Here is a 27,793-nt window from a genome sequence, read left to right on the forward strand (position 1 = left end):
TGGGTATTGATGATTTTGATTGTCTTTAGGTAAAAGATGAATTTCATCGCCCGGTGTGAGACTATCTCACGGCTATTTGGAGGTCTGAAGTGGCTAAATGTTTGGCTTCTAGAGCAAGGTTTCTGGACTGTAAAAAATAATAAAAATACAAAAATAATTAAAATTAATCAAAAAATCCCCCTTAACCTACTCACTGTGCTAGTGGACTATAAATTTACAAAAACCTTTTGTGGGTGTGAGCGACATAAAAGAAAAAATAAGATAATTTGGATGATTAGTTAATACAGAAATTCTTTTCTGATCTTTTCTGTAAGCAGGATTGTGGGTATCACACCAGGCAATGAAAATCATGTTTGTTAAAGATCTTCAGAGAAAAACGTGCAGTGGGATTTGAACCCATCGTTTGGCTGAAAATTATCCATTCGGTTAACCAGACCGAAAAGTATTCCCCCCCCCCCCCCAAAGCTGACAATAGACAACATCGCGTACATTCTCAGTGACGAATTAAGATAACCTACAACACATTTTACCAGGAGAGATTATTAATAAGGAGATAAATTAAATTCCCTTTATTATTATTATTATTATTATTATTATTATTATTATTATTATTATTATTTTGAAAAAGGAAATTGATAATTGATCAGTACTAATGTTAATATTACAAAATAGACATTTCTTCCTACAAAATATTGATTTCGAACTAAATCAACAGGAAAAAAAAAATAGTGACTGATAGGGATAGTAACCAAAATGAACACTAGTTTACATTGTCCAACTTTATTCAGATACATTTCAATAAATTTTAGAAAAAACCCACATAATAAGAAACTTGTTAAAATTCACATATCAGAATGACACAGTTCATAGATTGTATAAAAGAGAATAAATGCACGTAAACACAAATAAATAAAAAATAAAAATAAACAAATTGGAATCTATGAACTAAGAATGTATCATTTTGTGTAATTTGTTCCAATAGAGAGAAAAATATAACGAATAATATGTGTTCCAATATGAAGAATAAACTTAATTTATATTTATTTTAAGAAAATAAGTAAAAGGTGTTCAAAATAATAAACACACACAAACACAGTATCAACAATATAATACAATAACTTTTTATAGTGAATTTCACAATTACACAGAATTATATAGGATGTATGTTGGTTTTCAAACTTAAATAAATAAATTAATTAATTAAATAAATTGAAATAAAAAATCACTAAATAAATAAAACAAAATATACTTCATGGACTAACGCTTGTACTCGAATTAGTTGAGATTTTACGATATAGGTTATGTGGGAAGGACTGGCATAAGAGTTGTCTACCATTAACTGATAAATAATTATAAAGTGGCTTTTTAGGCAGATTTCCAAAATAAATGAATAAATGAAATAAAAAATGGCTCTGTATACTGCGTTGCAGATGCCTCAAATATTGAATAGTTTTAAAGTGCAACCAGAATCTTTCAACGTGAATGATTACAAAGAGTACCAAGCTGAACGACACATTTCTTTCTTTTTGATAATACATTTAATCGTTTTTAAATATTTTATTTTATTTTATTGTAAAATTAGGAACTTAGTGGTGCAAAAGTTCTTGTTTCATATGATTGTAATTAGGTTAAAATGTTAAAAGTATTTTATACTAATAGTACACGCAATTAAAAGTACTAAATGTACTTTTTAATTACGTGTGTTCTCTGGCGGGTTTGAAAGTTTTGCGGATGAAATTACGCAAGTCCCATTCTGAAAACGTTTAGATGCTGCGACAAGTTCAAACATGTTTGAAAATCAGGCGCTCCTAACTTTACGTGTGGATTGTGCTACTAAGGCCAGCGCACAGGCTGACAGCCGTCCGTGGTTGTCGACACCTCCGAGCGCGAGTGAAGTACGGAGGTATCTATTCTAGAAAACGTGCGGTCACAAGCAAGGTCAATGCGATGCGCTGCAGCCCGGTACGCCTGTAGTGGGCACTGTCGCCTTTTTGTGATGCGATACAGCCTACTTCGGCGATAGGGTGTGCTTAGCTTTACGTTGAATACGAGACCGATGATACTCGACTCTCCGTTAAATTTCAGGATTCTTGAAGTGTTCCGTCGTAGGAAAAGTTTGCGAAACCCTGTTTTAGACAGGGGTCTTAGAAAACATGATTTAAAAATTATCTAATCAATCTTGTCTTAAGATGCTTGCAACTATAAAGGAAATGTATCCTTATTGACAACCCAATAAATAATATCTTCTCTGAAACTATATTTACGTAATGAATTAACATAGTTATTGATTCTCTAATATCTTGATACCAACATTTGTATCCTAAAACCGGGTACCACAGGTTTCATACACGAGAAGTCCCCCAATACGCCACTCATTTAATCACCTTTTTTTTAAATCACGTTTGTTGGAAGAATAACAGGTAATCTTCTACAACAACAGATGAATTTCTTCATTCCAATTGTGATTTCGCTCCACTAGGCAGAATTAAATCAACGCTTCGAATTGCACAATGCGAATGTCTAGGAGGAAGCTGATGACTTTGTTTTGATTTCCTGCTGTTTCGATGTTTGTGTACACGAGCAAGAAGTCGCCGACCTTGAGTGTGTCGCTGACCTTGAACCTCGGCAGTGGTCAGTGTTTCTCTTACTCAAGAGAGAGAGAGAGAGAGAGAGAGAGAGAGAGAGAGAGAGACATCTGCACGTGATTTATCCCACCACTCATGTGGAGAGGAAGGACTAACGAGACGGATGAAAGTGACTTTGTATTCTTCGGATATGAGACAGTCGCACATGGACTTCGTCCAACTCTGTAGGGAAGAGAGAGAGAGAGAGAGAGAGAGTTCCGTTGTCTATTGCCATGTTGCCAAGAGTTTCCTGTGAAGGAAAAATGCTGGACAATGGCTACCAATGATACAATTCAATTACTCATATTCTAGCCAGGGACGTAAAGGTAAAGTTGCTGATAACTTTTCAGTATTATGTGAATAATGAAAATGATTTACTTCTAAAAGAAGACCAAGGAAGGATTCAACCGTTACTACAGTCATCTGGCTTCTCATTTAATATTACAAAGGATGCCTAAAATTCTTCCTGATGAGCTAACGGGTGAAAATCTGAAAAATATATGTCAAACGCTTTTTCTTAAGAAATTCCCAAGAAATCAATTTTCATTTCAATTATAGAACATCACCCTTTAGTTGGAGAAGACATGGGTTCGTCCAGGAAGCAAAGAGCCTTTATCATGGCTTTCCAATTAAATTCGAGTGAATCGGTCTCGTACGGGGGTGGAGGATTTTCTTTCTCCCATGAACTCCGGTTTTTCATCCCGCAAAGCATGCAAACTATCAAGACAATGGACATAGGAGACTGCGGAAATAAGGATCGACCAACCTATTCTGTTTGATTTAGTTTTGAAAGCCCTGCATCGTACAGCGTGGGTTTAGGCCACTGTTTTCCAACGTTTTTGGACCATGCCCCACCTCAACGCCTCAAAGATTTTGATGCTCCCCCCCTCCCTAGCATAATACTCAGCCAAGTTTTGAAAAAGTATAAATATGTACTTTAAATAAAAAAGGAGCATAGGTGAAACTGTTTTTAATTTGACTTTCTTCAATGAATATCAATTTTATATTACACTTTGTATATTATAAAACGTAAATCGAACTGAACCCGGGAAAATAAAATACAAATTAATGCGATCCTTGAGCTTGATGTCTGCTGCAAAGAGTTTTTATTTGAGGTACTCATTTAGTCATTTTCAATCTCAAATTCCCATGGTTTGTGGTATCCAGACGATTTCTTTTTTTCAGTAGCAAGCCATTTACAGCACTAAAGCCACATTCAACTAAATATGACGACGGGAATGGCAATAGTATTTTTTATTTTTTTATTTTTATTTATTTATTATTTTTTTTTTTGCAAAACGAGTTGAATTTCGGTATTTTGTTTCTGTCTCGTCACAAAGCCATGCCATTGTTCCTTTTATGTTGAATTAATTTCTAATGGACTCATCATTTTGCTTTTCTGGAAGTTCTTCTTGATACTGTATTTATGTTGACTGCTGTATTAGTGATGTCAGCTTTTTTTCTCGGAAAGTCAGGGTTGCAACATCGACAATTTATCGCCAACAGTGGTGAGTGTTTTGAGTATATCGGTGATGAGGTGACGAATGCAACGTCATTTTCTAATTGTCCCCCCAAAATATTCAAATTGCCCCTCTGTGGGGCGTACGCCCCATGTTGGGAAACACTGGTTTAGGCGTAAGCGTAAAACAAAAAGGAAGGATGTGGATCTCAAAGAGCAGCAAAAGAACTAAAAGAACTTATTTTTAAGTAAGGTGTTTTTTTTATCATGCTATATTTATGCGTTTTTTTTTCTCTGCTGCATTTAGATCAAGCCAAACGGTATATAATTTTGTAGCATTAAGCTCCACAGAAGAGGTACCGCTTCTTGTATTATCATGCAAGTAACTTGCAATTAGTTATTATAATGTACGTTAATGTGATGAGGAGTAATTGTAAGCAGGTAAAGACATCCATGCATTACATAATAACCTGCACATAATCATTCCCGCACACCAACAAAAAAATTATACGAGTATTAAGAGCAGACTTTCCCATCTCTTTCTCGTGTCGCACGAAAGTATTTTTTTGCGAGATCTGTACCGAGAAAGTTTATTATAATATTCCATGAATCCTCTAGTGACTTAAAGCCAATATGATGTGTGTCTTGGGCACACTCTCACACATCTGTAATACCAAAGAATTATGGGAAGTCTTAAAAATATATTTGCAGTATACGTGTCACAGCAAACGCTATAACATTCCCATTGTTATGCTTTTACACCCTCTGTCCAAAAAGAAACCGAGCTTTTCGAAAATAGAAGAAACTAGTGGCGCCACCTGTTGTATCTTTTTGTTGTCAAAAGCGGCAACCTTCGTTAGTGGTGGGTCAACTGTTTATGACATTTGTTTCATTAGAAGTCCAGTTATAATGCCAAGAATGACAGCGTGTTTTGACGAACGGTCGGAAAATGAGTTTCAAACAAAGAGCTGCGATTGACTTTTGTGTTAAACTTGGTAAACGTTTTACCGAAACGCATCAAATGCTTCAAAAAACATACGGTGATGAATGCTTATCTCGTACTCAAGTTTACGAGTGGTTTAAGCGATTTCAAAGTGGTCGTGAGACACTTGAGGGCGACGAAAAGCTGGGCCGTCCAAAAACTGGACTGCGCGAAGTTAACATCCAAAACGTTTCATCAAAGAAAACCCGAAATCGTCCGTGAGATTAATCGAAGATGAATTGGGAATTCCAAAATCAACTGTGCATAACATTTTGACCAAGAACCTGGGCCTTAGTAAATTGAATTCGCGATTTGTTCTCCACAAGTTGACTGACGACCAAAAAAAGTATCGAATTGAACACTGCAAGAACCTCATTAAAACCGCTCGTAAGGACTCAAACTTTCTTGAAACGATCGTTACTGGTGACGAAACGTGGTATTTTGAGTAGGAGACCGAAACAAAGCGCCAGTGCTGAGTGGAGAACACCAAAAGAGGGGGGCATCCGAAAAAAATCGCTTGGAGAAGTCAAAAGTAAAGACAATGCTGATTTGTTTCTACGATTCCATGGGCATTATCACAAAGAATTCGTTCCGCCTGGACAAACGGTCAATGGTGAGCTTTATGTCGAAGTTTTGAAGCGATTGATAGCGAGACTTCGTCGCGTACGGCATGAATATCGTGATGACCGATCGTTCGTCAAAACACACTGTCACTCTTGGCACTATAACTCGGCTTCTAATGAAACAAATGTCATAAAAGTTGACACAACACTAATGAAGGTTACTGCTTTCGACAACAAAAAGATACTACAGGTGGCGCCACTAGTTTCTTCTATTTTCGAAAAGTTCGGTTTTTTGTTGGACAGAGGCTGTATTTCTAAAAAAGAAAACCCATTATTAGTGAATGCCAAGATGGTCAGCGACCAGCTTGGCGGTTTGTTCGCCAAGATGGTCGCTGACCTTCGATAGAAGATAGCACAATAAGAAGAAGTGAATTTCTAAGATATCTTCAAGCCTCTCTCTCCACTAATAAACGACCACCTGTAAGCATTCGCCATTATCGATCAACTGGGAATCTCTTCTTGCATCTATATTACCCATCTTTGGACAAATGCCATGGAAAAGCTTGGGGAATGTTAAGGTGGGTCCCTTCGTATCTCTAAGGAATTAGACGTATTGGTTTAGCACAATAGCCTATTAAGTAAGCCACCATCACGCAGTCTAACTTCTGACATTTGTCATTTGGTTGCTAGCTTTCTGTTTGGATTCACCTAACATACGATGGTGGTTGGAATATTGGAGTTTCACAAGCAAACATTCCTCAGATTTTTCTTTAATTATTTTAATAACTATTAATAAATAGTGAATAACATTTAAATTACTTATTAGTAAGTGATTTATGTGAATTCGATTTAAATGTCTTACATGAAGAATACTTTTCTTCAGGTCCCCTGATTTCTCGACTAGAGACCTCCTTCTTGGAGTTGGTTGGTCACTTCTTGCTTTAAGGACAAATCCCCCTCGACAATCATCCACCCTTCGATCCCTTTCGCTTACTGGTTCCATGTGTTCGCTGTGCAACGAGGTCATGGATGAATGCACATTTTTCGGACGGTAATGTGAAGCCAAACCAAATGGTGCACTGCTCCGAACTCCATAGCCGTGTCTCATTCCTTTCATCCATTGGCCCTGGTAGGTTCCTGAATAAAGAAAGAAGAAAGTTGTAATATTTTCATTTCGATTTATAAGATAAGATCTTTTTTCGTTTGCTAATTTATTTATGAGGTTTGCTAATTTAGTTAGCCAATCTTTGTCGTATAAGATGGCCTTCGTGAAAAATCTGAATTATAATAATAGTTTATAATTAATCTTTATAATGAAAGTAATTAGAATAATTAACAATTAATCTAAACGGTAAATAATTACAATACTTTGTAATTAATCACTGACAAATGATTAATACTTGTGTGGAATAATATAGCGAACATGAGCGCTATTGTGAGAATCATGTGACAAACTTGGCAGTAAAAATCCATTATAATTATGGTTGACTGTAGTTGACTCAATAATGCAAACAGTTTAGGTAGGAGCTTGCGCCACCTTTACAGGTCATATGTGCGTCGTACATGCAGGGCAACTCGAAGGTGGCGAAAGTGGAAATAGCTTCATTAATTTCAATATTGTTTTTTCTTATCTGATATGATAGTCCGTTTCCAATATTCATTCATTATAAATGCTTATCTATATATTAGAATAATAGTTCGCATAAGAATCTCACACCAAGATACTGTATACGAAAAACATACGAGGATATCTATTCTATATATATATAAGGATAAGCCGAAATTTGAAACGTTTTAATGTCACGTTTATTGTCTCTTCATTCTTTTGAAACGTCCAACAATAATGTGTTTGCCTTCATGAGACAAACACATTGTTGTCACATGTCTCGAGTCATCAGAATTGAAGGAGAACCGGCTTACCAGCCGGAAACTCGGGGGGGGGAGCTCCCCTAATAAGAATATAAAAAGATAAGTTATCTTCATAATTCTCCTACTAGTATGTACTAGGTGTTTTACAGAGCTTTCCAGACCCCCCTCGTCGTATTTCTGCTTTCCGGCTATTAAGCGGAGGGTTCGAATTCTGCAGTGGGCTCAAATCTTTGTAATTGTGTAAGTAAGAAATGATTTTCACTTCCAGGTGTGATAACATCCTAGCTATTGGAGGCCTGAAGTGGCTAGGAAAAGTTTCATGCTTGGTCTGTAGAGTAGGGTGTCCGGATTATGTAATAAATAAGTAAATAAATAATAAAAACATCAGGTACCCTCAAAAATACAGGATTAAAATGGAGAAAAACATACTAATAGAAAAAGGATAGAAGAAATTGTGCAGAATTTTTATAATGATCTTTATGCAACTAAGTGTCAAGTTTCAGAACCTATCATTCCAAAACCAAGCAATATACCAGATGTACTTCCAGAAGAAATAGAACACGTACTTAAGAAAATGAGTAAAGGTCTCATGACTTGATCATGTTAAGGCTGAAGAAATCCAACTAGGTGGACCAATTATTTTCAAAGCCTTGGCTGCCAGATTCACGTGGTACTTCAAAGAAAGAAAGATTCCAGAGGAATGAAAAACCTCAAAACCATACTTCTATTCAAAAAAGGGAACAAGGAAGACATAAAAAACTATTGTCCAATCTGTCTACTCTCTCACATATATAAGATCATGAACAGAGTAATACTGAACAGAATCCAAAACACTCTCGAAGACAACTCCAGCAGAGAGCAGGCAGGATTCAGAAGAGGCTTCTCCACAATAGATCATATCCCAGTCATTTCACAACTAACAGAAAAATGCAGAGAATACCGAATCCCTCTATGTTTCCTCTTTATTGATTTTAAAAAAGCATTTGATACCATAGAACACAATGCAGTCATCAGTGCCTTACTGGAAATAAATGTGGATCCTACTTATATCCACATGATAAAAGAAATTAACAAAAATCAGACCACACAAATAACCCTATTTGATCAACCTACAAATATTGATATAAAGAGAGGGGTCCGCCAAGGCGATGTGATCTCCCCAAATCTATTTACCAGCACTTTAGAATACATTCTGAAAAAAAAAAAAATAGACCTAAACGGAGGAATAAGCATAGATGGTGAAAAGCTACAAATTCTTATGTTTGCCGATGATCTAGTACTGATATCCCACAACCCAAAAGACCTAGAAGAAACGAGTGAAAAAGTATACACAAACAGCAGTAAGATAAGCTTAGAAATGAATCTAGAAAAAACAAAATGGATCAAAAACATCTACACAAGTGACAGTCACCTCTGTATTAATAACATCCCTATAGAACAAGTCGACTCCTACAATTACTTAGGACAAACAATAAAAATGAATAACGATTTATCTGAAGAACTAGCAAAAAAGAAAGAAAGTTGCATGGCTATCATTCAACAGACTAAAAGAAACACTTACTGATCCAAACCTTGACATCTCTCCGAAGGCAAAACTATTTAATAGTGACATACTTCCATCACTCACATATGGATCAGAAACATGGAACAGGACAAGAAAAGAAGAAGAGATTCGCAGAATAACTCAGCGTGCAATAGAACGCAGGATTTGTAACATCAGCAGAATGGAACATGTTAGAAACACGGAACTAAGAAAGAGATCAGGTATAAAAGATGTAACTGTAGTATATGAAAACAGGATGAGATGGGCAGGTCACATAGCCAGACTCAGGGATAACGATTGGACATATAGAATACTCAACTGGCAACCAAGAATAAAGAGAAAAACCAGGAAGACCACCTACAAGATGGGAAGATCCACTAGTGAAATCTATGGGTATAACATGGAAGAGAGAGGCTCAAGATCGAGATCATTGGAGACATCTTTGTGACCTGCACTCATGGAGAAATCATGAGTGAAACACGAGTCCATCAAGATAATCAAGGTAAAACTCTAAAAAAAAAAAAAAACGCCCGAAAAGCTCGTTTACAGGAGATGAAACTAGTGATGCTAATTAAGTTAACAGTAATAATTAGTAGTTACATGTTCCTTCAGTGTTTAATCACGCGCGCACACACACACACACACATGTATGAAAGGTTGTTGACAAGAAGAAGGTTTGTTGATGACAAGAGGGAGGTTTGTTGCCAAGCAACAGTTCTCCTATAATTAGTTAACCTTGACATAAATATGCGATATTTATACGTCATATACCAACAGTTCTTTTTGTATATAACTTTTCATATATTTTGTAATTATCACCTTGAAACTATTTCAAGGTATGCAGCTGTTCAAACAACAGGTGTGCCCATCTGCATGACGATGCATATGCCAAAGTAAACCATCTGTGGAAATTCCCCCATTTAAAACATATTACCACAGATGGTTTGCTTTCAGTAATCATATCCCAAAGAGTTTGGCCAAGAGAACTGCAAACATATAAACAGCAGTTATACCATATCGCTAATGCAAGTGGAATATAACTGGATGTGAATCCAGTGAATTCCAATAATTGAATTCTAACTACATACTTCATTCTTATTCAGAATAAAGTATGTAGTTAGCAGCTCAAAGTTCGTGATTCCAATTTATTTTCAGAATATACATAAAGGATAAACAACCAACAGTCAAGTGTAATTAACAGAAAAACAAAAATTGGTTATAAAAACGTATTGCTAAAACCCTTAGTATTTTAATAATAATTAATTAAAATCCACTGCACTCATTTAATTGTGAAGACTCTAAGATCATAGCTTTCAATGGTAAATGATTTTCACCACCCGATGTGATCCCACACACTTGCTTACTGGAAGGCTGGAAACTCATACTGAGCTCTAGAGCCGGATTATAAAATAATAATAATAATAATAATTTTTTTCTCGTTTTTCGAGTAAATAATGATCGGTTTCTTTGGCAAAACGGATATTTTTTTAAAAAAAGTAAAGTAACATTTTCGGTTTTTTTTAAATTGTTTTTCTCTTTAAGTTTTCATATCTGTAGCTAACTAATTTACTAAGTCTATTACACTTAATCAAGAAAATAATTAATGTAGTAATAATAATTTATTTGAATTATTATTATAACTAATTTTACAATAACATTTTGATTAAATATTGTTTAATTTCCATATTATGTTTTTATGGAAAAGGCTTTATTTTCCCCTCATCTGTAACCTCTCTCTCTCTCTCTCTCTCTCTCTCTCTCTCCAACCATAATACATTCAATGAATCTAAAACATCAGCAGGTTCCGTCACAAGCCTAGGTAATGACGCCAATTTATGAGCACAAGGAAAAACACCACTGGCCTCCCAAGTCATAAGCTGTAGCATTAATAATTAATTACGTTGATAATTGTCACACAAATCACGTCATTGTATCGGTCTCCACGAAAATGGTAGGCATAAATCGACCAAGTTCATATTAAGCGCTGGGTTCTCTATCTGTCCGTTACTACTCTGTTGAATTATTGAAGAGTGTAATTCGTCTTGAATTGCTTCTTTGCACGAGGCCGAGATTGGTGTAGTGAATAAATAAAAACTTATATTAGAAAAAACGATACATTATAGACCACCTCTTTCCATAGCGTTCAGATTTAAAAAAAAATACATAAAGAAAAAGCAAACAAATAAATTGAAGTATCCTTTGTTATTTTCGATCAAGTAGAAAAATGTTTTATAGAAATCCTAAAAGTTTCGATGTGAATTCAAAACTTAAAATTACATATTTTTCCGAATGATTGCCATGGTATTGCACTACTTACACGAAGCAGCAAGTCAGCCAAAATATCCAATATATTTAATTTTCGACAGTACTGCAACCTTCAAATCTTTGTAAACAAATAACAAATAAATACACCCTCTGTCCAAACCGAACTTTTCGAAAATAGAAGAAACTAGTGGCGCCACCTGTTGTATATTTTTGTTGTCGAAAGCGGAAACCTTCATTAATGTTGTGTCAACTGTTTATGACATTTGTTTCATTAGAAGCCGAGTTATTGTGCCAAGAAAGCGGTCAGAAAATGAGTTTCAAACAGAGAACTTCGCTTGACTTTTGTGTAAAACTTCGTAAAAGTTTCACCGAAACGCATCAAATGCTTCAAAAAGCATACGGTGATGAATGCTTATCCCATACTCAAGTTTACGAGTGGTTTAAGTGATTTCAAAGTGGTCGTGAGACGCTTGAGGACTGGACTGAGCGAAGTTAACATCCAAAAAGTGCGTGATTGATTTCATCAAAGAAAACCCGAAATCGTCCGTGAGATTGACTGAAGATGAATTGGGGATTCCAAAATCAACTGTGCACAATATTTTGACCCTAGAGTTTAGGCCTTCGTAAATTGAATTCGTAATTTGTTCCCCACAAGTTGATTGACGACCAAAAAATGTATCAAATTGAACGCTGCAAGAACCTTATTAAAACCGCTCGTAAGGACTCATTCTTCCTTGAAACGATCATTACTGGTGACGAAACGTAGTGTTTTGAGTATGAGCCAAAAAAACAAAGCGTCAGAGTGCTGAGTGGAGACCACCAGAAGAGGGACATCCGAAAAAAGGTCTCTTGGAGAAGTCAAAAGTAAAGACAATGCTGATTTGTTTCTACGATTTCAAAGGAATTATCCACAAAGAATTCGTTCCGCTTGGCCAAACGGTGAATGGTGACTTTTATCTCGAAGTTTTGAAGCGATTGATAACGAGAATTCGTCGCGTACGGCATGAATATCGTGATGCAGGCTGCTGGTCACTTTTGCACGATAATGCACCACCTCATCGTTCGAACATTGTGAGAGAGTTTTTGAGCAAAAAAAAAAACAAGTTTGTGTGTTAGATCACTCGTCGTATTCACCTGATTTAGCACCCTGTGACTCCTTTCTCTCCCCCCCCCCCCCGACTTCATTTGCCGATGAAAGGAAAGCGATACGACACAATTCAAAACGTTCAAGCAGCAGTAACCATGATTCTCAACAGTATTCCATAAACCGATATAAAAAAAAAACTAATTTAACGAATTAATTGATCGTGCCAAACGCTGTATCGAAACTGAGGGAGAGTATATTGATTGAAATAAATGATTTGAATAATTATAATTAGCCTGTGTTTTATTTTCTATCAAAAGTTCGGTTTCTTTTTGGACAGAGGGTTTATATGAACACTTAAAGAGTTTGCCTCTTTTAGGAATCGTATCACAATAAATTATTATTTTCTGTCATTCCCTGTCGCATTAGATCAGCAATATTTCCAACTAAAGGGTATTAATTATTGCCGATTTTTTAGGGAGTTATTGACTAACGTAAAAATTATCCATATAATAACTTTAAAATAAAAATACAGTATATTTAACTAATGCAAAAGCAGACGAAACTTGTCAGATATTTTCCCGCCTTTTAGGAGTACAACGTCCAGTGAAATCTACGATTATTATTATTATTTATTTATTATTTTAATTTTCCTACCTGTCCACAGTAGGAGTGCTGTTGATCGAATATTTCTTAGAATAAAAATTAGAAACTACATTTTAAACGAAAATGTAATTCAGGAAATTAGTACGTATAATTTTAATCGAATTGTTTATGAAAAAAAAAAAAAACTGTTTTAAGCGATTCTAATTTATTATTTTAAATACACAACATATACACAAATCTGAAGAATTAAATAAGAATGAAATGAAATTTTTTTTTTTTTTATTTAAGAAAATATATCGAAATCTTTCGATATGTTTTTAATAAAAACGTTTTAGGTTGAAAAAAAGGCTGAAAAGTGTCTTATTCATGCAGCCTAAAGGAAATTAAGATGTATTTTGAAAATCACTAATCTCTCATTAACAAAAAATGATTTATAGTTAGGTCTTTGACGTCATTCATATTATTTTTACAGAGTTTACACAGGTTAATATAATTTGTATATTTTTCTAAGAAATATTATTGTAACTTATATTATGCTAAAAATTCATAATCATTTACTTCAAATAGATTGATCAATTTTATAAAATTTAAAGAACATAGTATATACCTTCAACTGTAACTAAGAAACATCTGTCATTAATGCATATGTTACCAGCAAAATGTGAAAGATTGCAGCGTGATAGGAGTAGAGAAAGTCTTTTTAGGACTCTCAGGGTAACGAATGGCAATGCTGTAGCCAATGAAGTTTTAACTGAGGCTCGGCTACTGCCGTTACCCAGCTATGACAAGAGCTTTTAGCTCAATAAAATACTATCCACAGAGATTTTCTTCATTCAGATAACGGGATGAAGAGTCAAGGACTCAGTCCATCTCCCAGTTCTTGTAAGAACTTTAAAGTGTGAAAAACAGGTATTCTATAGAATGCCTAGGCGTTTTTTGGCAAAGTATGAAATGTCTATTTTTTGAAATATTTTACATACTTTCCCTTGGCATTTTATAGAATGACAAATACTATTTCGGATATATTTTCATTTTGAAGTTTTAAATTTTGCTACCATGGGAAGATTAGGTTACGTTAGGTGCTGGCGGTTGTTATGAGTGTGACAGACGTTGGTTTTTACAGATTTGGAACTTCTGAAGGAATTTTAAACCAACTCTATGCCAGATAACAATTCACTTTATGTCCCAAGGACTTACTGAGAGTTGGAGACGTTCCTGACCACGAAATATCAATCCGGTCAGCCAAGTGCTTTTGTATGAAAAAGGCAGTTAAGTGCAATTCAAAATGCCATTCCAGAACGTCTCCATCTCTCAGTAAGTCCTTGTGACGTCAAGTGAATTGTGATATGGCATAGAGTTGGTTTAAAATTCCTTCAGCAGTTCCAAGTCAATAAAAACCCATCGTCTGTCACACTCTTAACAACTGCCAGCACCTAACCTTCCCTTGGCGGAAAAATTTTAAACTTCAAAATGAAAATATATCCAAAATAGTATTTGTCATTCTATACAATGCCTAGGGAAAGCATGTAAAATATTAAAAAAAACAGGCATTTCATACTTTGCCAAAAAATGCCTAGGCATTCTATAGAATGTCTGCTTTTCACACTTTCCCGGTAATACATATAAAACATACTCGATCAACTACGTTAGCAGTAATATTTATATATTTTTATGTGCAGAGTGTCCTTTTTAGGACTTCCAGGGTAACGGATGGCAATGCTGTAGCCAATGAAGTTATAACTGAGGCTCATTGGACATGAGGGAGCCTTATCATGGCTCCCTCATGTCCAATGGATGATAACAGTTCCAGACAGGATGCTTAAACGCTAATCATCCTGTCTGGAATAGCCGTTCTACCAATAAAAACGGACACATACTAGCAAACTATACAGGATCCAACAACGTGGTTGTAGCAAGTCCTACTGAACCTACCCATCACAACACATATGGTCTGGCTGATGTCTTGGACATAGTCATGCTACAGAATGTAAGACTCCAGTGCAGTATAGAAACACTTAATGATCTATCATCCAATCACAATCCAATACTGTGTTAAAGTTGAGAAACCAAGAAAAACTGTCTCCCCCCCCCCCACTCATTCACACCATGGGAAAGGTTGTCCAAGGTACTCCCGAAATATATTGGTCCCGTGATGCTTATTAAATCCAAAGATGAAATTGAAACAGCTGTAAAAGATCTAACTAAACAAATTAACACAGCCTGTGCAGCAGTTACTACTTCCACAACTACCCTCAGACCCAACCACTTTCCAGAAGATATCATGGACCTGATCAGGGAGAAAAACAAAGCAAGAAATGGATATCACAACACTCGAGCACCACAGGACAAACGAATTTTAAACACTCAACTCTGCAGTAAGAAATGCCCTTACAGCACATAGAAGTCAACTTTGGGAAGAAAAATTGACTTCTATTCTGATAACCACTCTATATGGAACCTAATCAGAAAGATCAAAAATAAAAACAAACCCCTTCCCCTTCTCCAAACAGATCTAGGCCTCATCCACACTGATGCAGATAAAGCCGAAGCAATAGCAAAAAAAATTAGAAAAGCAATGTAAACCCTCATATGACCATCTAGATTTCAGTCACATATATAAGATCCATCGACATGTCAGATGTTCGCTCAAATCTTTTGTCACATGCTCCAGTGAAATTGCACCCACATCACCTGCAGAAATATATGATATAATCAAGAAGTTAAAGAACAAAAAAGGTCCCGGACCTGACGGAATCAGGGTGATAAAACTACTACCTCGCACAGCTATTGTACATCTGACTAACATAATAATCTCCATCCTCCACTACAAACATTTCCCTTCCTACTGGAAGCTGGCAGACATAATGACAATCCATAAGTCTCGAAAAGATCAGCGATTGATCAAAATTACAGACCAATCAGCCTCATCTCAAATTTGGACAAAATTGCCGAGAAAATTATTCTTATCAGACTCCAAGAATCAGTACACAAGCTAAACATTCTTCCTGAGGAGCAGTTTGGGTTCCGTAAATTTCACAGTACCACGCTACAGATATACAGATTAGTGGAACATGTCACCACGGGATTTAACTGGCGTCAATGCACTGGGACTGTTTTCCTTGACATAGCCAGTGCATTTGATAAGGTTTGGCATTATGGTTTGCTATACAAACTGACCTCAACTGGAATACCATTGGAAATGATTAATCTAATTACATCATACCTTTTTGACAGGAGTATGCAAGTTAAGATTGGCGGTGCAGTATCAGCACAAAAACGCATCTTGGCTGAAGTCCCACAAGGATCCTTACTGGCACCGATTCTGTTCTCCATATACATGTGTGATATCCCGCACAACCCATTGGCATCTATCAAAGCCCTATACGCGGATGATACAGCGATATTAGAAAGATTATTGAAGCTGCACCTAGCCATCATGAAACTGCAGGAAAACCTACTGCTAATCGAACAATATTTCGCCAAATGGCGATTCCAAGTGAATCCTCAGAAGAGCGTAGCCGTACTGTTCTCCAGAAGACCAATGCTTCTTAAAAACATCCTCTTATTTAACACAAGCAGACATCCTCTTATTTAACACAAAAATCCCATGGCTAAGTGAGATCAAATATCTTTGCGTACTACTGGACAGAAACTGATTTTCAGCTCCCATATCAAGACTCCCTGTGTAATGACATCAAAAACCAGAGCCCAGCTCTATCCTCTAATTAACAAGAACCTAGCAAGCTGAACACCAGAATGAAACTACTCATATATAAATTGATGGTTCGTCCTATACTCACCTACGCTTCTCCGGCTTGGAGCCACACCGCTAATACTAATATTCTCAAGTTACAACGTGTGCAAAATAAAAGTCTACGAATGATCCTCAACGCACCATGGTTCATACGAACTGTGCAACTTCATCGGGACACAAATGTGCCCTATATTTACACCTTCATGCAGACTATAGAAATAAGTTAAAAGCATCTGTGCACCCTAACAAATTGATTCAACTAGTTGAAAATAACGACGCAACAGATTACTTCAAACATAAAAGACCAAAAGATATCTTAAACTTCAATTCTGATGACAAATTTTCAAGCCCACTCAGAGCGAGCAATTGGCTCATAAATTTTTCCACTCACAGTTTCCTCATCAGATAGCGGGGAATATGAAAAGCATCTGCTTCACCCTTCAGAAAAGATAATGAAGACCACAACGTTAGCAGTAAGAAGAGAAAAATCTGAGGGTAACGGATGGTAATGCTGTGGCCAATAAAGTTTTAACTGAGGCTCGGCTGTTGCCGTTACCCCGCCATGACCAGAGCTTATAGCTCAATAACACCTCATCTATACATTTTCTTCTACAGATAACGGAGAATATGAAAAGCATTCTTGCTTCACCCATCTAGATAAAAAAAGTTAGTAAAAGCTATACGTTGATGATGAGAAAGCCTTAGATTCAGTAAAAATTTGAGTTATACTTAAAGCACTACGAAACCACCAAGTGGATTAGATGTCCATCATATCACCTTACACCAATGCCACAACAGCAATCCATTTCAGTGGAAACATATCCACTGCGGAAATACAAAGAGGCATAAGATAATGTGACACAATATTGCCTAAACTATTCACAACGTGTCTGATGAAATATTCAAACTTCTCGATTATAAAGAGAAAGGCCTGAAGATAAATGGAAGATACTTAAGCCACTTACGCTTTGCAGATGACATAGATATCATTACTTCAACTATCATAAATTACAGACTGGTATCCATGAACATCAAATTATTAGCAAAACAGCTGGACTGTTCAATGGCTAAGTAAAACCAGAAATAATAAAAATCAGTAGCGATGAAATTAAGCATTACATATACTTATGACAACAGATATCAATAGAACAAAATATCATAGACGAAATTAAAAGACTCACGATGCTTGTGTCTAAAGCATTTGGAAAATTACATTCAATATTCAAAAGCCAACTATAATTATGCCTGAAGAAAAAAGTTTTTCACCAATGTATTCTTCCTATACTGACATATGGTTGTGAAACATGGACACTTAAATGCAAAGGAAATTCAAAAATTAAAAACAACACAATTTAGTATGGAAAGAAAGTATGTTTGGTATCACAAGACTGGATCACAAAAGGAATACATGGATAAGAAATCAAACCAAAGTCTATGACATCATAGGAAGAGTGAAACATCTGAAGTGGCAATAGGCTGGGCATATTGCTCGAAGACAAGATCAACGATGGACCAAAGAAGTACTGGATTGGATTCCACGAGAGGAAAAACGACTACGACGCCAACTTAAATCACGGTGGATTGATGACATCATCAGATTTGCAGGAGTGATATGGGGAAGAAAAGTCATTGACAAACAATCTTGGAGTGATCTTGGAAAGGCCTTCATCCAGCAGTGGATCAATGACTGAGTGATGATGATATAAAAATATGATGATGATAAATGATGAAATAATAATGATGAAATAATAATGATGAATAATGAAAAATGATGATATATTTCTCAGAATTTGTCCTACCAATCCATACAAGTATGTTGCTGAACTTATATATATATATATATAACTGTTAAAAATTACACAATATATCAAATATGTACCGAGTGGCTTCTTTTATTAGTAATGCTTATCTACTACCGAGTAGTATCATCAGCTTTAATCAGAACAGTCTGAATTCGTTGGAAGTTCTGAAGATATTTTTCCAGGATATGAATCCATGTAGATTTGATCGGTTGATTCGGATTGGATTGCTATGGACTCCGGTCATGCACATTCCTCCACCTCATCACTAGTGGATTATCCTCCTAGAATGATAATACGCTATGTCGTAAGATGGAATGGATTCTTGCTAGATGAATAAACTGTGAATAAGATGGAAGATCTGCTCCATTCCCTCTCCCAAACAGACCCATTGTAGACTGATACGCTCTTTTGCACACGATTGTTGTATTTCACCACGATTTGATGGATTGTGGCTCGTGTTTTAGATTCGTACACCCATCTCCCGTTCGCATCAACTAACTGTCAGCAACAACGCAGATTATCTTTAGCCATGTTTTCGACTCTTCGAAGGACTATCGGCACACTCTCGACAGTGCTGTGTGTGAACCTTCACCAGACAACAACAACAACAACATCGGTAGTAGCATACACAACTTTCCAATTTCTCTGTCTCAAAATTGTTACGTGGCACTATCGCCTCGTTAAACTGCTTCCGCATGGTTGAGAGAGTATGGCATCTACCAAGACCTGACACGATCTTTTTTTTTTTTTTTTTTGTTAAATGAGAGAGGCAAGAATGCTTTTCATATTCCTCGTTATCAGTAGAAGAAAATGTATGGATGGGGTAATATAGAGCTATAATTTCAGGAGGGTAACAGCAATAGCCGAGCCTCAGTTAAAACTTCATTGGATACAGCATTACCATCCATTAACCTCCTTGGGTATCCATTTCAGTCGCCTCGTACGACATGCATGGGCTACAGTGGGGCTATTCTTATCCACACGATCTTTGTACGCAGAACGTTACTGTCTATAAGGGTGAAGCATAATGCTTTTAATCCATGCTGTCTGATAGGTTACTGTGTAGGGAAAAATTTATGAGCTACGTGTTCAGCCCGAGTTGGGCAAGTTATAGATCTTGAAAGGGAACTAGAATGGCCTTAGGTCGTCTATATTTGCATAATTCTGATTCATCATAATTCGCTGCTTGTTGGACTAATTCATTTGGATGTGAGGACGATTTTGAGAAGTACTTTACTGCGAGAGATTGCAGGAAAGAGTAGATATAAGGGACATTTGTGTCTCGATGAAGTTGAACATTTCTAATGTACCATGGTGCATTTAAGATCATGCGTAAGCATTTGTTTTGCAGTCTTTGCAGTTTAAGGATATTTGAGCTTGAAGTATGGCTCCAGGCGGGGGACACATGAGTGATAATGGGACGAATCATCAACTAGTAGAGGAGCAATTTGATTTTAATATCTATTAATTGCTGTTCCTATTGATAAGAGGATAGAGCTGAGTGATAACTTTTGATGCCTTTGCACATAAGGATTTTGTATGTGGGCTGAAGGTAAGTTTTCTGTCTAGCAGTACTCCGAGATATTGGGCTTCTGTTTTACAGAGAATCCTGATGTTAAATAGAAAGATGTCTTCTTTGAGAGATATTGAATATTTGTGAACAGAAAAGGACTGCTTTTTTGAGGGTTTACTTGCAGTCTCCAAATGGAGAACCAGTGTTCCAGTTTCAGCAGGTTCTGTAGTTTCTTTGTAACAAGATGCGGTTTAAGAGATCTGGCCTGTATCGTCGGCATAGAGAGCAATGATAGATGACATCGGGTTATGCGGGATGTCCGCCATGTAAATCGAGAAAAGTATCGGCGCCAGGAGGGTTCCTTGAGGCACTCCAGCCAAGATCTGCAGCTGGGTAGATACCGCCCTATTTAGTTTAACTTGCACCCGTCTTCCAGAAAGAAAGGATTTAATGAGGTGGATCAGATCCAGTGGAATGTCTGCTAAAATCAGCTTGTATAGAAGTCCAAAGTGCCATAATTTGTCGAAGGCCTTGTGTAAGTCAAGGAAGACTGCTCCGGTGTATTGATGCCAGTTGAAGCTGGTGGTAATGTATTCAACTAGTCTATGGATCTGTTGAGTAGTGCTGTGTAGTTTGCGAAAACCAAACTTCTCTATAAGTAGGATATTTAGCTTGTTTACAGAAATTTGAATTTTGGAGAGGATGACTTTTTCAGCAATTTTGCGCAAATTGGAAATCAGACTGATGGAGGGATTACTTTGTGGCAGCTGTGGGTGCTTACCAGGCTTATAAATAGGGACGACATCTGCCAACTTCCAAGCATAGGGAAAGTATTTAAATCTAAGCATGGCATTTATTATTGTTGTAAGATGTACAATGGCCTTTAGGGTTAGCAGTTTAATAACTTTATTAGGGATGCCGTAAGGTCCAAGAGCTTTTTTATTTTTTAAATTTTGTATGATGTCATAGATTCTTTTTCGCTGGAGAAGTAGGTGTGAGTTGACTGGTACAGGTATCACATTGTTTTAGTACGTATATGACGTGGCGGTGGATTATATAAATATGATTGAAGTTCAGGTTATCATAAGAAGGGCTGCACTGCTTTCCTAAGTTTTTGACTATAGTTTCGGCTTTTTCAGCATCTGAGTGAACTATGTCTAAATCCGATTTGAGAGGAGGAAGAGTTTTATTTTTATTTTTGATATTTGTTAACATTTTCCAAACGTTTGATCACCGGGTGAAATGGAAGCTAATTTATCTTCCCATAGTTTGTTTCTGTGGGCCTTCAGTGCATCTCTCACTGCACTATTCAACCGGTTGAATAACGTTTTATCCTGGGGAGCCCTGGTATTAAAGTGTCTTTTTCTTGCCTTAGTTTTAACCCTGATTAAGTTCACAATATCTTCTGGAAGTCTTTTAGGCTTAGAAGTAGGCGTCGTATTTGAGGTGATAGATGATAAGGCTGCATTGATTTGTTGAGTAAATTTATTGACTGTAGAATAAATTTCTTCTTTAGAGTTAATATGAGGAACAGGACCAAAGTAGTTTGGGAGCACATTGGATAGTTTTTCCTAAGGTGTGAAGGTGTAAGGCGGGGTGAACAGTCCCTTCTGATTACCCAGTTGGAGCAGAATAGGGTTGGGGTCAGAGGTTAATTCGTCAAGTGAATCCAAGTTGTACTGCAATTTGACATTTTGTAGGAAACCTACATCTAGGAGACGTCGGAGGAGCCAATTGGACTGAGATGAGTGGTACTGAAGGACCAGCCACGGCTATGCAATTGAAATTGTTGGTAGATTTACAACCAACAGCAAATGTTTGTAGTCCTTATAAGGACTGGCTTAAAGGGGCGAAGCAAGAATGCTTTTCATCTTCCCCGTTGTCTGTAGAGGACAGTGCAAGGATAAGGTGTTATTGAGCTATTAAAGCTCTGATCATGACAGGAGGGCAACAGCAATACCCGAGCCTCAGTTAAAACTTCATTGGCTACAGCACTGCCATCCATTACCCTCCCTGGGTACCCATTTTAGTAGCCTCGTACGACATGCATGAGCTACATTGGTGCTATTCTTATCCCAGCAGCCACACAGGGAAAACAGTTTGTAACATACTTCAGAAATTATATAAAGAAACTTATCTTATAAAAAAAAAAACAGGTCAAAGACTGTTTCTATTTTTTTCAATAAAAATTAAAACTAGTTTAATTATAAATAAAATTGTTCCTCTTTATATTACGTGCATCTATATTTTATAGAAATACAAAAATCTTGATTATAAATATCTTTTAAGTTATGAGATTTATATATTATTGTGTTAGAAATATCGCATTACCAATGATGTCGTATTGATATAATTGTATTCATACTGTAGCAAAATATTTTTTTAATTGCTTTCATTGTATTGGAAAGTCTTAAAATGATTGTTACACCCCCGCCTTCCCTTTGCCAACTCTTAAATGATGTCATTTTTTCGAGACTTTTATTCCCCCCCCACCGAACATGGATCAAATGCTATTTACATGGTTTCACTTTACAGTTCAATGAACTTCAATAACCATATATAACTCATACTTCCGTATTTTGAAACTATAAAATAAATATTTAATTGATCACTGTCTGTTTACAGGAATTTTGAATAAATTTGAAAGCATGTTACTGTTTCTTTTGTCCCTTAAAGTCGAACATTATTTAATGAAGAATTGTAATGAAATACGAAATATAAATGGAAAAAAAAAAGGAGAAAATCATGTTTTGCTGAGAATGATTATTAATCATATTTTTTTCATTTATATTACACGTGTTCAATTTCCATTTTATGTATTATTCTTATATACGAGATGCTTCCAGAAAGATGCTGCTATTTTTTCTGAATCGGTATGCCAACAGTCGGCAAGTTGAGAGGCTGAGTTTTGGGGTTACATTTTTTTTTTTTTTTTTTTGTAAGGTCGCGTTTTAATGATTTGGAGATTTTCTTTTCCAGCTGAAATCAATCTGCATTGAATTTTGCTTCAATATAAAAAAAAATTAAATTAAAAAAAGCCTTTGTATGTCTATAAATTTATCGTGGCTGAAAAATGTGCGTCAAGTTCATAGCAATATGAAGTCAATGTTGGTCTTTTTTTTTTTTTTTTTTTTGACATCCAAGTAATTGTCCACAAGAAATCCCCCCCCGCCCCGGTCAAATTGTGAAGTTTTAAAGCGGCTAAGAGAGAGAGAGAGAGAGAGAAAGATGAATTCATACGAAACGTCTAATCCAATGCAATACAATTCTAATCAAAGAGTACAAAAAACAATAAAAATTGCTAAAAATTCTGAGCCCACTGGCACTTATGTACTATAATTTTCCAAACTTTCATGGTGGGAGACATAAAAATCTTTTTAATTTGCACTAAACGCAATTAATTGCTATTTCATGCATTTTTTCTTAATTCGTATTGCATATTTTTCTTTTATTTTATATTTTACTCAATTTCCATTTTATATATAATTTCTATATATATATTTTCCTTTGTAGATGATATTTATTCATAATCTTTTTCTTTTTAAATCTGTATTCATTATAGTGTTTTAATCTATATTTATTATAATATTATGTACCATTTTTATTTGTATCATCATTTATATTTAATTATTATATTTAGAATCGGTATCATATGTATTTGACTTCTGTTTTATTATAATTCCTATATAAACATCCTAAACAAGTGTCTAAAGATGGAGATATTTCAATGAAATTTTAAAATATTTATATGAAGCATAAAAATATTTTCGCTAAATATTTTTCGCAAAATATTATTAAAGCAGTATTTTATGGCATTAATAATATAAGAAATTGAAGAAAAATGCATTCTAAAACCGTACTTTACAATTGACAAGTTACATTAAAAAATAAATAAATAGTCTAATATCTGTTATTTTTTAGTTTCTATCCTTCAAGCTTTCACTCAAAGTGACTCCCAGTGATTACTGAATCATACGTTTCCAAAAGAGAGAGTATGATAGACAATTGCCATCATTTGTTGTCCTAAACCCTTACATTTATATTATTATCTACACAAGATAGAAGGTAAAAGCCAAACTTATTGGAGAAATTAACGCTACTTTTCAGTGTAAAGATCAACTAGCTAAAACCTAACCGAAAGAAAAAGTTCTCGTTAGCAACTAGAAATGAACCTACAGCAGAGTTTCTCCAGTCGGTCTAGAGCTGTGAATGCAAACGTCATTTCCACAGGGCTACAGAAGCAGCTAGTAGAAGGTTTATCACATTTAATTATACTGTTTTAAGGATTTTACAGCTCTGGTGGCATTCACAGCTCATATTTATTCCTCATAGACGACCAAATAATCCGTCATAGCAGACTGTGCGAAGGTCAAGTGGATTGCTTTTCTGTCATGAAAAATATTTCGCGGATATATATATATATATATATATATATATATATATTCCAATCAATCTATTATTAAATCATTTAAATAATATTTTAATGTGAATAATACGATAACAAAAGGCAAAAAAATTACCCTTTCATCAGTGGAAAATCGAAGAAGAAAACCAAAAGACTGCATCATATCCAAAGACACTTGTACTCATGATTTCCATCTCTTCTACCAAACTTCAAGATAATGATTTATTATTTTTTTATAATTATTCGAAGTTAAGAAACATTTTTAAAAAATCACACCATCCATCATACTGATTTCATATTTTTATTTGTAAATCTTCCCTTATACAATGCGGTGACAATCAAACTATAGATTCGTATTATTTCCAATTCTTACAATTAAAAACAGAAAGAGAAAGAAAAAGGAAGCGTGCTAATCGGTGCGAGCAACATGGAACGAGCCCGTGACCTACAATCGTTCCCAATGACACCCACAATGTCGTGTAAGATTAGATGGGGGAGGGTGTTCGCTAAATGAGGTCATCGAACAAACATTTACCAAAGGCGTACACCTGACGTCCATTTAGCCAACAAACTTGGGGTTCACCCTACGGTTGGGAGTAGAAATATATCGCCCCACCTGATCGCCATTATACGACGACACGACACGGATAACGGCTAACGTCTTACGTTGGTGTTGCTGTGATGTGTGACTACCTTTTAAAGCGCTGTTCACACCGCCGAAGATCGAAGAACACGCTTTCTTATTGTCGTCTTTGACTTATTAAGAAGATATAGATTCATGGAACACCCACTCCCACAGATTATCGTTGCCTAGCAACTAGCACTATTAATTACTTCCACATCGAATGTCTCGAACTTCACGAAGTTATTGATATGGTGAATGGTTAGGAGACACACCTTGATTTTTATAGATACGGTCTAAAATTGGAACAGCGTATTCTTAGTAGAGAGAGAAAGAGAGAATCAAAACGTGCATTGATCTTTCAAATCAATTTCTACCAAGATCGGTTAAGTTCGTGAACTCAGTAAAATGTATGCATTTTTTAATATACGAAATCACGCATAAGTATATATATTATTTATTTGCTAATTTTTTTACGTATATATATATATATATATATATATATACAAGATTATTATATAATCTTGTATTAATTTAATGAAAATTTCAAACATTTATTTGAAAATTTTAAGTTGTTATTAAATTTACTAAATACACCAAAAATTATTTACAATCAATTATAAATATATATATGGCTAATAAATTGATTCGTTGTAGGGAATTAGGTGAATCAATCGACCGTGAGATGCGGTGATTGATTCATTCAATCCAATACCCTTGGAGGGTAATGGATGCTAAAGAAGCTCTAACTGAGGCTCGGCTATTGCTGTTACCCTCCTGCCATGATCAGAGCTTTAATAATAGCTCAATAATCTTATCCCTACACTGTCCGCTACAGATAACGGGGAATATGAAAAGCATTCTTGCTTCGCCCCTTTAAGCCAGTAAAAAAAAAAAAAAAAAAAAAAAAAAAAAATAAGGGATTCGTTGTAGGCGATTATTGAAAAGGATTCAATCCAATACCCTTGGAGGTAATGGATGGCAATGCTGTAGCTAATGAAGTTCTAACTGAAGCTCGGCTATTGCTGTTACCCTCCTGCCATGATCAGAGCTTTAATAGCTCAATAACAACTTATCCTTACATTGTCCTCTACAGATAACGGGGAAGATGAAAAGCATTCTTGCTTCGCCCCTTTAAGCCAGTCCTTATAAGGATAAGGATATAAGGATTCGTTGTAATGGATGGCAATGCTGTAGCCAGTGAAGTTCTAACTGAGGCTCGTCTATTACTGTTACCCTCCTACCATGATCATAGCTTTAATAGCTCAATAATATCTTATCCCTACACTGTCCTCTACAGATAACGGGGAAGATGAAATGCATTCTTGCTTCGCCACTTTAAGCCAGTCCTTATAAAGACTATAAATTTTCATTTAAGGACTGTAATTTTTCATTTTTCGGTTGTGATCTCGATCAAGGTTGTTCTTGCTGTCATTGTGATGGGACGTATTCCTTTAGACTCTGCCTAGTTGAATTTTATATAAGGTTTTTCGGGAAGCTCGCATTGCACTGGAACTAACACAGTTCGTGATCTACTATCTCCCCCTCTGTATGAAATATGCAGAGGTCTGATGGCCGGTAGGCTCCACCCGCAATGAGGACCAGTGGTGAACGAATGGTATTTTAGGGAGGTAGGTCTCTGCACTGTGTCCAAGTAAGTTCCCGAAACTCCTTTTTCCTTGTTTTTATGATAGTCACCTATAATAAACTAACTTTTTGCTGGTAGACGCTCTAATGCCTAAGCTGTCTGCGGGATTAGCTAGTGGACTCTGAAAGTCTACAGGATCACTCGCAAACTACTCAGGAAACCATAGCAACCGTTATTTTCTCTTAGGCCAAATTATGGACTCTCTATATGATGAGCTCGATTTCAAGCAGCTATTGGCAATCTTCAAACATGTAGGAGGTCTGCTGCAAAGGAAAGGTAGCAATCCACCAAATAGAAGAGGTTGAATCAGAGGACTATCAATCCCCTGACCCTGTTCCTAACACCTCACAAGATTCCAGCAAAGAAAATAGCACATCAGCTGATATTCAGACACTAGAGGATAATGACGACTTTCAAGTAGTCAGTAGGAAGAAGCGAAAGGAGTCTCTAGCTGCAGAACCTGAAATACTATCTCAGATCTCAGAGAGAGAGAAGCACCAATGGATACAACACAAACTGAAAGAGTAACAGAGACGGATACAGTAACACCGCCTAAAGGGAGAATTCCCAGTGATCTTACGATCCAAAGAAAAATGGTCATCAATCACTGAGTTGATGAAAAACAACAATATCAAATTCAATTCAGCAAAGAACACCGATGAAGGAGTCCAGATTCAGCCTGAAGGTGCATCGGACTACCGTCTGCTCACCAGACATTTAGATGAATTGAAAGTCCCATGTCACACTTTTCAACTTAAAAGCGAAAAAAACCTTAAGGTGGTCATCAGAGGTTTAGTAGAAACCATACCATCTGAAGAAATAGCCACTGATCTCAAGTCGCAAGGATTAGCACCAATAAAAATATCACGTATGTACAGAGCGGATAAGCGGCCCATGCCTCTGGTCTTAGTGGAGATCAGTAAAGACCAACGAGAGATTTATGACCTTAAGACTGTCTGTAACTTGGTTATCAGGACTGAAACCCTCAAAAGGAAGACATCCGCCGGACAATGCCACCGCTGTCAAAAGTATGGTCATGTGCAGAAGCTTTGTA

At 36.1% G+C, this 27,793-nt stretch overlaps 1 protein-coding gene across 1 annotated transcript in view; it reads right to left on the reverse strand.

Annotated features, from left to right (window-relative positions):
* LOC150103537 (junctophilin-1-like) overlaps positions 1-27,793 on the reverse strand; it is a 157,275-nt gene that overhangs the window by 66,779 nt on the left and 62,703 nt on the right. Inside the window, exon 2 of the mRNA XM_090398272.1 lies at positions 6,491-6,765. Coding sequence (XP_090254398.1) covers positions 6,491-6,765 — 275 coding nt within the window. The remainder of the gene's footprint in view (positions 1-6,490; positions 6,766-27,793) is intronic.

Source organism: Typopeltis vanoorti, chromosome 9 (genome assembly GCF_054136105.1).
Source record: "Typopeltis vanoorti isolate ZY-2024b chromosome 9, IOZ_Tvanoo_1.0, whole genome shotgun sequence".
NCBI lineage: Eukaryota > Metazoa > Arthropoda > Arachnida > Uropygi > Thelyphonidae > Typopeltis > Typopeltis vanoorti.